At 35.7% G+C, this 16959-nt stretch overlaps 1 protein-coding gene across 1 annotated transcript in view; it reads right to left on the bottom strand.

Annotated features, from left to right (window-relative positions):
- CNTN1 (contactin 1) overlaps window positions 1-16959 on the bottom strand; it is a 207829-nt gene that overhangs the window by 21894 nt on the left and 168976 nt on the right. The window contains exons 14-19 of the mRNA XM_060777601.2: window positions 15859-16009; window positions 13460-13587; window positions 12727-12902; window positions 8170-8290; window positions 6319-6477; window positions 4366-4515 (exon numbers count right to left, since the gene is read on the bottom strand). Of these exons, the coding sequence (XP_060633584.2) occupies window positions 4366-4515; window positions 6319-6477; window positions 8170-8290; window positions 12727-12902; window positions 13460-13587; window positions 15859-16009 (885 nt within the window). The remainder of the gene's footprint in view (window positions 1-4365; window positions 4516-6318; window positions 6478-8169; window positions 8291-12726; window positions 12903-13459; window positions 13588-15858; window positions 16010-16959) is intronic.

Below are 16959 nucleotides of genomic sequence, written 5' to 3'. Positions count from 1 at the left end.
TGTTCAGTGCTGGTGAAAATGGCAGAATGGCAGGATAATGGCAACAATAACTGTAGTTATTGTAGCGGGGTGACAGAATGAGAGGTGAGGCAATTTTTTTTAATGGCAGATGTGCTCATTATCCCAAATGGCGGAAGCTTTTGCTCATTAACTTGAGAGGTAACATCATATTATTAATACAAAAAGTAACAGCATGCTAATCATGATTTTGCTTTATTTATTTATTTTTTACTCAAAGCTCTTGGAAATCACATTGTGCCCACCTTCTTCATTCTCATTAACTGCCCTGCTTCTGCCCATTCATGCCTCAGAGTTCATGTTCATGTTTTTCTGATCTGGAAAGGATGACCACACAGTGTAGAATGGAAGAAGGTAATGAGATATTTCTTCCTTTACCGATCAAGACCCAAATTAGAAAATAAGATTGATGGTAGATATGTTATTCAGAACTTGGACAGATCCCAAGGAAGACATGAGTTGCTTCTTTTATGAGGATGGCTTTATCACTGGAAAACCTGGTTTGAAAGCTTTGCATTAGGTTTTTCTCAATGGAATCAAGGTTTAGATTCAGTTTCTCAGTGGATTGTACCATTGACCTTCCTTATTCTCCTCTGCTCTCTCTCTCAAAATCACTGCTTGCAGTGTGGTCATTAACATCCATAGAGAACTATATATGCAGTAAAGAATGTGTCTACAAGATGTATTATCTGTACACCACAAAATCAGGACTACATTTTGGGCTTATTTATCTTGATCATCATGTCAACAGGAAAGTAATCAGTAGAGAAGCTGCAAGCATCACAAAAATGAGGAAGAAGGGAAGGGACATGAATAATACATTCTAAACAGCTATATAGCAGTATGAAGCTTCCCTAGTCTCCAAATAAACATCAACAGCATGATGGCAGTTGTACTCTTCAACAGTTCAAGTTCCTACTTAAAAATGCTTTTATTCTGGGCTGAAAGGCAGAGAAATAATTTGCCAAATAATGCCATTCTCCCTTTCCTGTTCATTTCTGAAATGACATATGAGTTCACAGAGAAATGTTTTTATCTCCTTGACACAGTCAAAACAATGTGTTTTATCTCACACAATAAAAGCAGTGTTAATTCCTCATATTGGAAGATTAAGGCCTGTTGAAAGGCAAAGAATATACACAACTGTGTGCTGAGATATAACATAAAGCAATCAGACAAACCAGAATATGTGTTACAGAGGATAAGGTCATGTCTTTGAGGCTGTGTTAGAAGCTTACAGTCAGCTGTAAACAAGCATTATCTAGTCCAAAACACAAGCATGCTTTGACTAGTTTTCTTAGGATCGGAGCAGAGCATTTGCCTATATTATTTTATGTTGTTATAGTGACAAAGCAAAGCATATGCATTACCACTCAAAAGAGTTTCTGTTGCTTCTATCAAGCCTTTTCACACTGAATATGAAAGGACCTTAACTTAAGTATGTGATTAGCTACTCAGTAAATGCTACTCAGTATGAAACAGCATATCTAGTATACCTATTTTTCAAAACTGAGTAGCTTATGCATCTTGACATAAGATTGGCACAGCATAGCCCACTGCTATTTCATTAGGTGGTTCACTCATCTTTATGATTACAAAATCTAGGCTTATAAGTGTAAATAAAATACTACATACAGTGGATAGAATCCATATAGATCAGATACACTGCTTTTCATAAGATATTTTGCTGCTAGCCATAGAATAAAGAAGTGCCATCGAAGCACATAGGACTTTAGCTAGTACTGGATATTTTACTGATCTGTGTCTTCCATATCAATAGTTACTTATGTATATTTATCATCACCTTCAAATGTAGGGTGGGCAAACTGTAGGCCTAATTTGTCCCCAGGGCCCCAGGAATCCATTTTTTTCAAAATAATTACTCCAAAATGGTGTAGAAGGAATTTCCCATATGACACCCCAAATCCCCTGGGTTCAAAATAAATTTTAGAAAAAAAAGTTTTTTAAAGCCTCAGAATAACCTAAAATGTCTCATAGAGAAAGGCTTAAAACATGGTCCACATCTGTTTAGAGGCATGTGGGGGCAAAAACAAATTGTTATAGGAGTGAGTGTGCTGCGGTTCTCCAAGGTCTCCTAGGGATAATGCTGCCTCTTAGCCACCCACAGTTACCCATTCCTATCTTAAAGTGTTAGCAAGGTAGGCCATTGTTTGTTGAGCTGAGATCCATAAAACTAGTTCATTGTAATCTTAAAAACATGACAAATAAAAGTGTGGATCATTCCTCTCCATTCAAATCTGAGTGTGTTTTTCACCGATTTCTTACCTCATCCTCAATCCCTCAATATGCTCAAGGCAATTTTCATGTTTCTTTTCCAATTCCTCATAACAACAGTTCTGAGTGGTAGATCTGCTTTACAGAAAAGCTGGCTGGCTCAAGATTACTCGGTGAACATCACAGCTCAATGTGAACCGTAACTTACATATCTTATATCTTCCCTTCTAAAATGTGTCATTTCACCACACTTGATTCCACTAGACTGTAGAAGTTAGAATGACTTCTACAGTTCATTTTGAACAAATTTCCACTGTATCACATTGTGAACAAATGCCCACTGTATCACAGTTGGGTAAGAAATTTGATTCACCTTCTATTCTCCAATTGACCAGAAATGGAGGCAATGGCATGGAAGTAGGGGAGTGCTACTTTCATTCGATTAAAACTATCAAATACTAGATAATGTTATATATGATGGATAGCACACAGGCAGCCTTTGGACTAAGAGGGTTATAGTTATTATTATCATTCAGTCATGGGATGTGAAGCTTCTGTATTTTTAGTCCTGCAACTGATAAGGAAAAATGCCTCCACAGCTGGACTGAGATACTTGGCTGGGCAGGGACCAGAACAGCCTGAAGCCTGTATCTCTCTACTGATTTCAGAATCACAAGAAGAGGTGATTGCATTAGTGAAGGGCAAATTCCCCCAGCTTCAACTAGTATTGGGTCAGCAATTGTAATGCTTTAAAAATAAGCAATCTCTTCATCCCCAAGCCAAAAGAGTGATTTAACATGCTTTTGAGCTATGCCACATTTCTTTAAACTGTCATTTTTTTGTTGTAAAATCTGAGACATGAACTTAATCTCACAGCAAATAGGGGTTATTAGGAAGGAAGGTCAAAATTATTATATCAGACATTTAAGATGAAGGAATACCTCCAGATAGATTAGTTATTCCTCTACCCAATTTTGAAAGTCTCTGGTCTAGACAATGTCCTATTCTTATTGCCTCCCCTCACTCCCCACTCCCCCATCACAATAATACCAGGGTCTTCACTACGTGGGATGAAAGCTTTCACATTCAGTAAAAATTAGGAAAAACACTTGTCTTGGCAGATTGGTTCTTTGAAATGTCATGGGGCAGGAATGGAGAAGACAGAGATAGCACCAGAAATGAGCAATTCTATTCCGGGATGAAATTCTCCTGTGTGTGTAAAGTTTTGGCTCTAATTATATCCTAATATTTTTTGCATATGCCAGAAGTTTCCTAGGCAAGAATGAAGAAGATAATGGGTCTTTCCTCAATGTCCCAGGGATGTTTTTTCTCCACATAACACTTCAGAAATGCTTCTGTACCTGACAGGAATATTATGTAACATTCTGATTTATCCGAGAAAAGGAAGTACTGAGTTCTCCAGCACAATTCATAAAATTTAATTGAAATGATAGTGATCTTAAAAATATTCCCTGTAGAAAGAGTGTTCTGGTATTCCTGCGTGGATCTTCTGAGATGTAATGTAGGTTTTCTGCTCCTCCTACCCCAAAATAGGACAACATAATGTGAACATTCACTGATTCATTGTGCAATATTGCACCAGAAGAACATTGCAAATCTCTAAAATACTCTGAACTAACCTCAATGTACATGAATTTGTATTTTGGTATGATGATGTAATTTAGACAAGAGGTTTTTCTCTTACATTCACAGTATTCTGCAATTTGCACTTGATGGTTCTGTTAAAGAAATGAATATCTCTCTCTCATGGTCTTTATGCACTGGGATTTTTCCAATAACATTGTTCCCAAAGCCTAAATCCAACCATTAATCCCAACTAGAGCACACTAATAGGTGCAATTGATGAATGGTAAGTTAACACTTACCACTGTTTCAATGGGTAACTTCCAGTTGGGACTAGCAATTGGATTTACGCCAGACTGATTTTGTTACACAGAAACTGAAAAATATAATGCAGAATGAAAAAAGAATGTTCACTTGATCCCAGGTTTGCTTGCATCTGAACTTAGTAGTTTCCATGAAATGTTTATATGGCTAGATTTCAAAACAGAAACTTTATTTAAATCAGATGTAGCATTAATGTATACATACGAGATCCCTCTGTTTGAATTATCTGTGATGGAAGACTTGGTTCTCCTGTTCCTAAAATATTAGTAGCCATTATTCGGAATTCATATTCCATCCATGGGATTAAATCAATCACCTTGGCTGATTCCACATTTCCTTCAACAAGTGGAGGATCTGAAAGAAAACAGAAAGATTGTTTAATTTAAAAAAACCATAAAATAATGGTACAATGACATCCCGTATTGACATTTCCATTGTGAAAGAATACAAATTCCTTACTTGTTAGTTCAATTACCTATGAGACCCCATTCACAAATAGAGTCTGGGCTATTCCAAAGTTCCTTTGCTTCATTCAATCATTTCAACAGATGAACAAACTGGAGATTTTCTTTATTTGTTTTATTATGATGTGTAAACTAGGAGTCAGAGTTTTTGGTTTGCATGTTACAGAAAATCATACACAGAAAATCTAAGGTTTATTTAACTGTTCTTGCATGTTCTTGCACTCAGTCACCACTGAGTGACTGGGTAGCATGCACTCACAGGCGACTCATTCCGACTTGTTCCTAAAGAATCAAGTGTAGATAATTGTGCAGGATGCACCTACACACAACTTAAGCACAATAAGCCAGGATTTTCCTGAAACTAAAGTTTATTTCTATATCTAAACTGGGTTATTATTTATTTTCTCCTTGCATTTGATGCAATCAATATTTCACATATATTAAAATCAGTAGGAAACTACCTGAATATTCTAGTTGATGGGCTATATTTCATATGTACGATAAATGTCTTTTAATAGTACTAATAGCACCAGTATGACAAAAATGAACATCAGATAAATAATCATGTTTTAGAACATTGTATTGAGATATTATATTTAATCTGAAACATTTCATTCTTTATTTTTTAAAACAGTATGCATATGTGTCTGTGCTTTGAACATAAGGCAACATAATTAGGGAATAATTAAATGAACTGCATGGCCATGTTTCTAAACCTCACATTTGATTATTAGTGCTGTTTCATGGTCCAAAATTTCACAATGTTACATTCTTCAAAAAGCACCAAATTTATATCACATTGCCTGCCATCCAACTAGGAAGTGATAGTAGGGCAATAAAACTATTTGAAATAGAGGGGTAACCTTATTTAATTGAAACCTGTCAGCAGCATGGAAAGCAGTTAGCTGCACAACCAGCAAACAGTGTAGTCTCACACAGCATTCCATAAGGGCAGTTAGAAGGTGAAATATCTCAGCTCCAACATACATCTAAAGCAAAGTCCCAGGACTTTCATGATCAAATTTGGTACACACAATTAATTAGTCTAGAAGAGTTGGGTAGCCCTTGTGATACAACTTTCTGTTCCCCCAAGGGACCTCTCACTGTATAGCTATGAGGATACCCTCAGGTAGACAAATACTTCATCACAAGATGCTTCAAAGATGTTCACCAGGAGGTATAAATAAAAGTCAAATTCTGAAAGATAGGTTAATCCAATGAATAAAAAGCCCAACAGTAAAACACAAAATATCATAATATCAAATGAAAGTTGTTTAAATAGACAACTTAATCATAACTTACAATATGTGTTATTTATAACATACATTTTATTATTTTAAAACGCATAACAAAAAAAATTGGAAAGGGGGGGGGGGGGGAGGAGGCCGGAACAGATTAATTGCATTTCAGTGCATTTCAATGAGAAAATTGACTTTGAGATAGGCACATTTTGGGTTAAGAGCTCGGTTATGGAATGAATTAAACTATATGTAACTTTGTGTTTCATGGGAGAATGATTTGATATGAATTAAATATGCAATTAAATAGTCAAAATAATGTTATAACTGTGCAGTATGTAGTACACATGTATAGTTTCAGTGATGTTACTATTATATCACTGCATAACATGAATCTATACATGAGACAAAATATGATACAATCCAGTTCTCACATTAGCCCAGCTTAAACTTACCTGTTTTCATATCTTTCCAGTACTCAGAAAGAAAAGTTCTTGATTGAATTGTGTAATTTGAAATAGGACTGTGATTGTCTGTTCCACGACTCCAAGTAAGTACTACAGATGTATTTTTAATGTCTTCTATTTTGAGTCCTCCAGGTGGACCAGGAGGTCCTTAAACCAATAACATGAAAAACAATCAATAAAGAATTGAAAAGGCGGGTATCTAGAAATACAAGTTTCACAAAAAGGTAATAATATTCGATTTAGGCATTATAACACAAACCCTACTAAAGTAAATTATGGAGTAATTCAGAATAATTTAAGAAGGCAATATATATTTGTAAGGGATTTGTCCAAGATTAGGCTAAATATTAATTTGGAGAAAATCCAATCAGCACAGGTCTTGAAACCCACACACATTACATAGTATACCAGGATAACTAAGAAGGCGAGGTAGGTAGAGAAAGAAGAATAAAGTGAGGTAATAATAATAATCACCATCATCATCTTTATTTTTACCCCGCCACCATCTCCCAGAAGGGACACGGGGCAGCTCACAGAGCACTTGTAATGTAACAATACACACCGTGTAATAAAATACAAATACATCAACACCAAAGGTAAAAACATAATTTACTTCCTTCTGATGTTTCCTTGAAGTTGCTGTTAACACATTAATATTACTGAATCCAATAATAATCACAAAAGTCAAATTAAGTGCATTTCCCCCTAATACCAATGATAGCTTGAACATAAATAGAAGAAAAGTAATGATTTCCCTTCACTTCCCAATTTCCAAGCCCTCTGGATTGGCTCCAGTCACCTTTATTAGATATGTATGTATGGAGAGGGGGGGAGGAGAGAGAGAGAGAGAGAGAGAGGGAGGGAGAGAGAGGGAGGGAGGGAGAGAGAGGGAGGGAGGGAGAGGGAGGGAGGGAGGGAGGGAGGGAGGGAGGGAGGGAGAATTCAGTTCTGGGTAAATCCAGGTTGGGAAATTTCATCTATTCTTTTACATTTAATAATTAGATTTACTTCTGGAGCAAATTTTCCAATATTGAAAAGTTTAATCTAAATTCTGTAAGCCAACAAGGAGAAGCATGATCTCCCTTTGTTGCATTTCAAGATTGGGTGGCATTTTCAAGGATGAGGTTATAAAACCCGCCCATTGCTTCCCTGGGTCCGCCATCGCATAATAGTCACCACTGCATAATAATTGCACACACACCCCTTTTAGGTGTCCTGGCTTGGGGATTTAACAACCCCCCCTGCCTTCCCCATACCTGCCCTTTAGAGCAGCCCTGTAGGTGGGTGGGTGAGGGTGTGAGAGCTGGGAGGCTTCCCTCGGTTGCTGCCAGCTGATTGAGGCTTCCTTTTTCTCTCCAGCAGGCATAAAAGTGATTTTGCAGCTATGGGGTTTCCCTCAGTTGACTTCCACAGGAAGCCTTGTAGCTGCAAAAGAATTTCACTATGTAATAGTCCGGCTCCCCTTTCCTCACCCCCCCCCCAAAGGGGGAAAAGTGTGACTATTATGTGGTAAAATATGGTATTTTAAACCACACTGACATCCTGGTAAAGTATTAGAACTTTAATCACAAGTTCTATGGAGGAGAAATATATGGTGTGACTGTGTGGTGTTAGTAGGCAATGAGAAAAGTCATGCTTTTCTCCTTTGAAGAACTTGTCAGTCAAGTTCTAATGTGTTTTCAGGATGTAAATGTGGGCTAAAATAGCATGGAGAATCCAGAGAAGTCATGTGTGATTTTTATAACCACACCTTTGAAAATGCCACCCAATCCTGAAATGCCTGCCAACATTTTACTAGTTCTCTTAAGATATGTGTATGTATCTTAACAAAATTCTTACCTCTCACAACTAAATCAGCTGATGCTGTTGCATTATCAACAATTGACTGAGCAACACATGTATATCTACCAGCATGACGGAGTTGGGCATTTTTTACTAGGAGTTCACCATTATCTTTTATCTGTGAAAAAAACACATTATAGTATTCGTATCAGTACTATCAAATTGTTTTTTGGGTTTTTTTTACATTTAGACATACTAACAATTTCATTTAGTTCATGATAAGGGTACACACTGGAAGTCAGTATTTAGAACATGTTTATTAATTTGATTCTGGCTATATTCGAAAAATCAGCAGAGACCTGGTATTAGCTAACACCAAACTAGACCACCTGCGACCAAAGAATTTGAATAACTATCTACTCTTCTGGAAACATATTCAAATATCATTTCAGATTTATTTGTTAGCAATGATTTAAGCAGATAAGTGGTTTTCTATGGAATATAATGTCTAAATATTACAGTATGTAACATTCAATTCAGTTTCACAATGGCTTTGGTTCACTCTGTCAAATATAAATCAATATCTTTCTAATTTAACTTTTATTACTTTCAGTGACAATTACACTGAAGGCACAATTTCAATACAGTAACCATGGCATGCTCCTTTGTGTTGCAGTTTGTTAAGAAATTGAAATTAGATCAATTAATGGAGTTATACACATTCTTCCTTTTATAGACTTCTCAGTCACCCTTTCAAAATATATCCAGAGAACCTGCATATGAGGTAAACTATTACAAGAAATTAACAGCTGGATTGCTATCGTATCATCTTGAAATGGTTAGTGTTTACTGCCTTAATTCCCTCAAATCATTCCAATTATTCATTTGATTCATTTTATCTAGTTTCCCACTGGAAGCAGAGAGAGAAGCATTCCTCTGAGATTACATAGGTGTTCACTCATACTTATCTACTGAAGTATTAGAAAGTAATACTTCAAAGAATTACCTTTCAGTAAAAAAAGAAAAGTATTTTGAAGCTTTTGTTAATGAGTATTGATAAAAGCTGCTCTGTTACAAATGGGCAACATTTTCAAGAATGAGGAAATTACCTCAGAAAAAAATAAAATATTTCCAGTTACAGTAAGTAATGTATTGTAACCAGAGCAGTGAGATGGTTTATTCCAATATCTCTGATATATCTTTGAATAACACAGATTCTGGAATGGTTATGCTCATATTAGGCATAGAAAAAAAATACTTTAAAAAATCAAATGGTTGAGAATCACATCAAAAAATCCCAAAGAGAAGAATCCTAGACTGACCAGAATCTTTGCTATCCAGGACATAATATGGGTACAGGAAACTGGATATTATTTTTTTCTGTGTAGAAAAGTCTATTTTCTGCACAGAAAAAGCTGTGATTTCTATGCACATGGTTTTGCGTGCACATTAAGTGTATCTTACATTCAGGAAACAGTTTTTCTAGACAACAAAGGCCCCTGTTTCCTGCACAGAAAATGCTGTTTCTTACAAAACAACATATGAACATTTTGCACTGAGTAAGTCATGAATAGCATTTGCAGGCACACTTAATCATAACATTAATCATACCTTACCATTGAACATCTTGCCTGGCATAACATAAATTACAGTCCAAGGTCTGAGGAGTATGAAAAAATTTAACTATAAATATTGACAATTCTGGGCAAATATGTATTGCCCAACATATACTTTAGGTTGTCTAAAATGTGACAGCTCCATGGAAACAATACATAGCTGAGATTATTTATACTCAAATCAGCAACTGCTGACTTAAGGTAGGAAAGTATACAGTCAGCTTCACATCTACATGATGTCTATTTGCGTACAAAATCTCTAAGAAATCAAACATTTAATGGTTTATAATCTAGCTTGCCAGTCCTCCATGGGAATGTTGGTTTTCCCAGAGGCAAAAACAATCAAATAATTAGCATGGTCAGCAGTATGTTTAGCCACAACACATACATTCATGCCAAATTATATTCTTACTGAAAATCAAATTTAGCTAGGATACAAGGAAGACCTGGGTCATAAACTGGAAATTTTGACATAAACTTGAGAGAAATCCAAAAGGATGTATGCAGTTCACAATTCAGAAGTCTTGTGAAAGTACAAAGCAAAATGTCCACATTTTTAAATCATGATTTGAGACTTAGACATAAATTATTTTGAAATTTTGCTGCAATCACAAGAGATCCTCTCATCAGTTTCTCACAGAAGATAGCTTCATACCGTATTATGGTAGAACTAATTCTATATCACTGACATAAATTGAAAGTGTGGGTTGGCCAAAAATGAATACTTCAAACCTAATATTTTCCTATGAAGTTTATTTTTAAAACAAATTTTATTTGATAATTGATAATTGACTTTGGGAATGTTTATGCTTCTTGCTTCTTTTAACAATAATGGATTGTTTATACATTCTGGATAAAGTTGAGTACACTCTAGCTTTACACTTGAGCAATTCCTTTGTATCAAATATTAGGAAAGCAGGCATGTGAAGAGCTTTAAGAACCTGTTTCAGATGTTAATAGGTTACGCTATGGAATCGAACAAGAGTCCCTGGTGTCACCTTTTGAAACTGAGCCTCAAAGAGGAACTAGACCTAGTTCAAGACTATCTTCTCAATGCCATCACAATTATGGAGTCCCAAAAGATACCGTGGTTGGTAGCATGGAATGCAGATGAAGCCAGAAGAATGAACACACACACTCTAGTTTTTAGTTGACAAGATAAATAGCCAATCTTGGAAACCAATGTTAGTTTAGTATCAAATCTAGATTCTGAAATATGAGGTGTCTTTAATACCTATGGATAACACTATTTCTAAACTTTCCATTTATTTTTCATGACATTTCATAACATGGATAACTGGACAACTGGGCAGACAAATACAATGGTAGTAGAAAAGTGTGATCTACTTGATCTACTTGACATCACCAACACAGCACAATCCCTGATATGAACTCTGCACTTTATCCTGCTGGACTTCTCTTGGTTTTCCCTCAACCTTCTCTGGTGTGGGTTTTCCTTGCACCATTTTCTGGACTCACTAGAAAACCAAAGAACGAATAGAAAAAAAAGAAGTCCCAGAATAGAACAATGTCATTTCCATATCAAATGATCAGTCTGATTTTTTTTTTTTGAAGCACCAATTGGAACAAGGAAAAAATCCCCTGACCAGCCAGGAATCTATCTGAATCTTTATTTGGGTGGACTTTGGAAGACTACTTGTAACACTAAACACTAACATAAGGTGATACATCTGAAAAACAGACCTCATATCCTGATCACTATCATCCCATCCAGAAAAGGAACGAGAATATCATAGCAGAATCAACTCTCTTATTCAGGATCAAATCCTGTACATAGACATACTTTATATATATTGCCTCATAGGGCCTGCACTCCCCCAGGACCCTGGTAAAATGCTAAGCACAGTAGACAGAAAAAAACTAGCAATAATACAAGAATACAAGATATGACTGGGGAAGGGGAAATTCAAATGATATTTTGCTGACCACCTCAAATCTTAGGAAAACATAGGTTTAAAATGCTTTACATAAATTCAATAAAAGCAACATATGATGATTACAGATTGTCTTTTGCTTATATGCAAAGCATATTCTTGCATTCCCTTTTTGTTCTCTGTCTTGAATAGAACTATTCACAGTAAGTGGCACTTGTTTCTACAAAAGCTTCCTCCATTTCTAATGAATGCAAATTAGTTTCTGTTGTATTGCTGTCGGCATTATGACAGATATACAGAAATCTACTGAGATATTCCAGTCAGTTTCATTATTATCCTGTCACTCTTACTTGACTATTAATATTATTCGAGCTATCAAAATCACTGTAAACTCCATCAAAATTTTGAGAAATGCCTGATGCAACATAATATTATGACATAAAACATTCAGCTGAGTTTTATGACAATGCACACTGCAATGATTAATATTTTAATCTTTACATCTACAACTTCAATTGATGAAAATAGTTTGCCTGTAATGTTGGCTCCTGCCATCCCATCCAACCAGACTTCCCAAACTGGAAACAGGAAACCTTATCCAAAGCTGCCATCTGGTGGCTACATCTTATAACTCCGCATTAGAAAAGAAGCAATTTTTAGAGTGAAAGTGCAAGTGGAATTAAATTAAACTTGGTACCAAAGCAGAGGTGGGAAGGATAATAGATTGAGAAATGCCATTCATCTTTCTATGGACTCTATTCCCAAGTTTTCTAGTGGGTTAAAAGGAATGTGTGTGCACATCCACTAGAAACATCAACATCGTAATATCATCAACAATTTCATGTCACACCCACATATCATTCTATATATCCTATGAGTGGGAATTATATGGTTTCCAGATGTTGCTGGACTCCAGTTCTTAGAGTTTCCCACCGTTGCAGTTGTATCATTCCCCCTCGTTTTTTACCCTTATCATGCTAATACAGCATTGCTTATCCACCCCCTAACAGCAGTCCTTTCCAATAAATTTGGATAATAAAAAAAACAAAAGGTAATCACAACCATCCAAGTGAAAGTTCCTCAGATAGAATGTGTTATCTTACCATGATGCTCCTTTCATAATATTCACTCTCTCTATCAACATCTACTGGATATCCATTGAGAAGCCAAATAAAAGTCAAATCTAATGAGGGATCATGGGATGCATGACATTGCATAGTGGCATTTTGTCCAACAATGACATCAACATTAGTAGGAGCTAGAATTATCCTTGTAGGAGCTGTAAAAAGTAAAAGCAAAAATATGCATGTCATCAAACCAGTAGATGTACAACAATCAAAATTTTGTTCTTCTGTGTTATATACTATGTAAAATATTTTGCTGAAGTTTCTCAGTAATAACGAAGAAATTTACATCCACATGCACATGCATTTTAGCATTTATGGAGATTTCTTTTACTCATTATATCTAGTTATAATTTCAATTACAAAAATATTTCACAGAGATTACCACAATAACATTTATAACAATCTGTGTAAGCAATGATATTTTATATCTGTCTAGTTTTTATCTTTCCATGGTCATTATTTTAGCTTTATTTTGTTCTCAATTTTGCTGCACTTTAATTTTTAGTGTACTCTAGTCTTAGTCTTTTGGTTTTACTTAGTTCTTTGCTTTTATATAACCTTCCCAGAATTTTTTTTCACAAAACTGACTCTGAAGTACAAATGCACAGCAGATCTGAGGGTGGTCTCAGAGCATCCAACAGCAACTAATACCATGCAAAGTTCTGTTTTCTGTGTATTGCACATTTATCTTACACATATTGGAAAATACCTGTGGTCAAAAGAGTAGAAGAACTATTTGCTTTTCCTTTGAAATTTTCTACAAAACAGGTGTAGTTGCCCGCATCTGCTACTGTCACATTCATAATTTCCAAACTTCCATCATACCAAATACGTATCCTGTTCAAAGAAAAATGGTTAGGAAAGGTATCAAAGAAGAGTAACAGACCACCCATCCAACAGTGATAGAATTAGCTTCTCCCATCTGAAAATCACAACCCTTAACTAATAATAAATGACAATTTTTCAATATCAAGGCTGGGCCATAAGAATTTTTATCATTCCATCTTACGTATATATTCATGAACACTTTGTCATAATTTCATTAATTAATTAACAAAGTGTGGTTTTCTTTTGGAATCAAGTCAATATGTAAAAATGTCCAGAATTACATATCAAACAAAGACATTCTAATTAACAGAAGCTTTTTGCTAATTTTGCAAAGTCTATGACTTATCTCAAATATCAATGCTATTTCGAACCACAAACTGCAGGTAACATGGAAGACCAGAAATATTATTTTAGTGGCCCATTGCAGTCAGGTATGTACAGTACTTGCCCTATTGAACTCAATTGACTTTATTTCCAGGTAGATATGTATAAGATTTATTGTTGGTCTTATTTTCCCAAGGACTGAATTAGTTTATTTATTTAGAGAATCTAGACTTGTATTTAAGCCACAGAGGCTCTCGGGGTATCTTAGAAATTGTTAATTTGACAGTTCCCTGCCCTCAGGTTCACAATATAAATAGGATACCACATTTAAGTAAAATGGAATAGCAGTGATACTTTCCTCCTTTCAAAGTCAGGGCAGTTAGAATAGAGCGAGTTCTAAAATCTGTACAAAACACCTTTCAAAGTTACAATCAGCTTCAGTACTCAGTATTCCTCCTTTCACTTGTAATAGATACCACAGTGGTATCAATTGCACATCAGAAAATGCTGAATGTTGATCAGAGATAAATTATTCCTTTTTATACAGTTCTAATATACTTAATTGAACAAGCACATTCTAGAGTCCTTCAACTGAATCCAAATGAAGCACATTACTGGAAACATTATTGTTGAAAGTATGCTTTGGCTGAAGCTCTAAGTGTTTGCAAACAGAGTTTAGAGACTATTTCATCGTTTTGGCATGACAGAAACTCCAGCTGTGTGGTATAACACAAACAGGGAATAAAGGACTGCAGTAGAGAGATTGCTTTCAATTTTAATTACATTTCATGATGGTTTTCTTTATCTTTGCACACTGCATAAAAACTAATGATTTCGTGCACATCCTAACACTAATATTATAACTAGGACACTACAGTTTTATTTTTTAGAATAATGTGACAAGTTCCTGGTATGCGTATATATTTGGGGGGCGGGGAGAGAGATTGAGAGAGAAAAGACATTTTTTAAAAAAGGAAAACTCATGATATTGAGTCATGAATACTGTCTTCTAGACGTGTGTCATTGATATAGAATAGGATTCACTTCAGACATTATAAAAAGATGTAAATATACCCACAGAATTAGGAATTGTGTAATCTATAAAGCATGAAACTTCATTAACTCTCCATGGCATCTAAACAAGCTATTATGCCTAAAAAATCTGGGTCTAGGCTACAGAAATTGGTACAATCTGCACAATAACTATTGACTATAAAATGCAAAATCTGTGTTTCCCTTGTATCCTAAATATTTTAAATTAGTCTCCTTTAGCTGTTTTCATCTTTGGTGACTAATACCAAAAGAAGTCACAAAATAGCTAAGGCAAAACAAGGACACTCTTCTGTCAACTGGTACTGAGCAGGAAAGTCATTTTGCTGCCCAGGCAACTAGGAGATATTTCCTATTTTCTCTTCCCCCCCCCCCCCCTACTGACCTGTTATAGCATAGTGAAAGAAAAATAAACATTCCCATGTTGTCTAGACAACTGTACTTCAGTCCAGTCTTAGAAGGAATAAATCATCCCTCCCATATTGTCCAACCTTTCACTGCTGGTGTCAGCACAGTATCAGTAGACAACAAGCACTCTATGATTATACAGAAATACTGATTCCGACCTGTTGATCCCTGTTCTTATCATACTGTGCTATGTCGCAGAATAGAACCGGAATGTAAAAAAAAAAGAGTCTTCTATAAAGTGGGGGGAAAGCCTGTATGATGGATCACACACTCCTGCTAAGAGGAAGGGCCACCCCACCTCTCCTGACCCAGCCCCACCCCTTACTGACCCAGCCCCACCCAGTGCATGCCCACCCTCCATCCTGACCTTCCCAGCTGGGCCATCAATGCAGCCCCAAGGCAAAAAGGTTTGCCCATGCCTTGCTAGACTATTTGTGGTATGTTCCATTTTAAGCAGTGAAGCACACATTGAGTTGAACTGTAACCAGTAATACTGACCGGGTCGAGTTTTTAAGAATATCTGCCCCTTTGATCCATGTGAGTTTTGGCCTGGGAGCTGCCCTGGGCTTGCACTCAATTATAGCTTGACCTCCTCGAGCAGCCAGAACTTCTTTTTTCATTGGGTAGTATTCGAATGTCGGAGCTAAAACTGTAAAAAAAAAAGACATGCATTGTTAGGCATGTATGCAGCTATAGATGATTCTACTAACACAAGCTTATGCACATAAATTCAGAAGTATGCCCTACTGAGATTTTCTCATTTACTTCTGGAAGCCTATATGAGACTACAACTTACATCTTTGACAAGGCAGAATTGAAGAAATTTATTCTTCATTTAATAACTTCTTCTAATTCATGGAAGAGTTGAATAAACATAAAGACATTTGCACATCCCTAGACCTCAAGATATTTTGTTCTTAGATACCGAAGATAGCACAAAAACTTCTGTTACAGAAAAATATGGTGCATAGAAATTTTGAGACTGACCAGCATAATTAAATAAAAAACTTGATAAGCCATCCTCCCTGAAAATACATTTTATTCATTTGGCATAATTTGATCTACTTCCTCCATGAAAGCAACAACTCCAGTGAGATCAGTGGCCAGTTTAGTTCCTGCTCAAAAAGAATGTAAGGAAATGGGGGAAGCCATTTTGCTTTGACCATTGGCTTGTGTTGTTATACTTGATGGACAGAACAGGCACCTATAATATTTACTTTTCTAACGTCCAAAATACTCTAAATATAGACAAATATATTTTACAGAATATTTGCAAAGAATGAAAATAGTTCTAATTGATTATAGATTATGGGTAATCTATTAATTAAATTGAGTTAAATGTTGCATTTGTGTTAACTTTTAAGTTACTTACATTTATACAAGCCTTTCATATGATTTCAAGGTAATCACAACAGAAAAACATAAAATTAAATATCACATATAAACATAAAGAAGTGAAATCAGAAACATTTAAACATTATATTATTAGCAGACACCATATAGATCTGCTTAGCTTAAGAGGTAGAGGAAACTGAATGGCTGAAAAAAATAAAAATTGTTTTGTTTGGCATAAAAATAACATAAGGAGTCCCTATACAT

This window comes from Anolis sagrei, chromosome 5, assembly GCF_037176765.1.
Source record: "Anolis sagrei isolate rAnoSag1 chromosome 5, rAnoSag1.mat, whole genome shotgun sequence".
Lineage (NCBI taxonomy): Eukaryota > Metazoa > Chordata > Lepidosauria > Squamata > Dactyloidae > Anolis > Anolis sagrei.
Note: the sequence above shows the minus strand (reverse complement) of the source record. Positions and strands in the feature narration are given on the sequence as shown.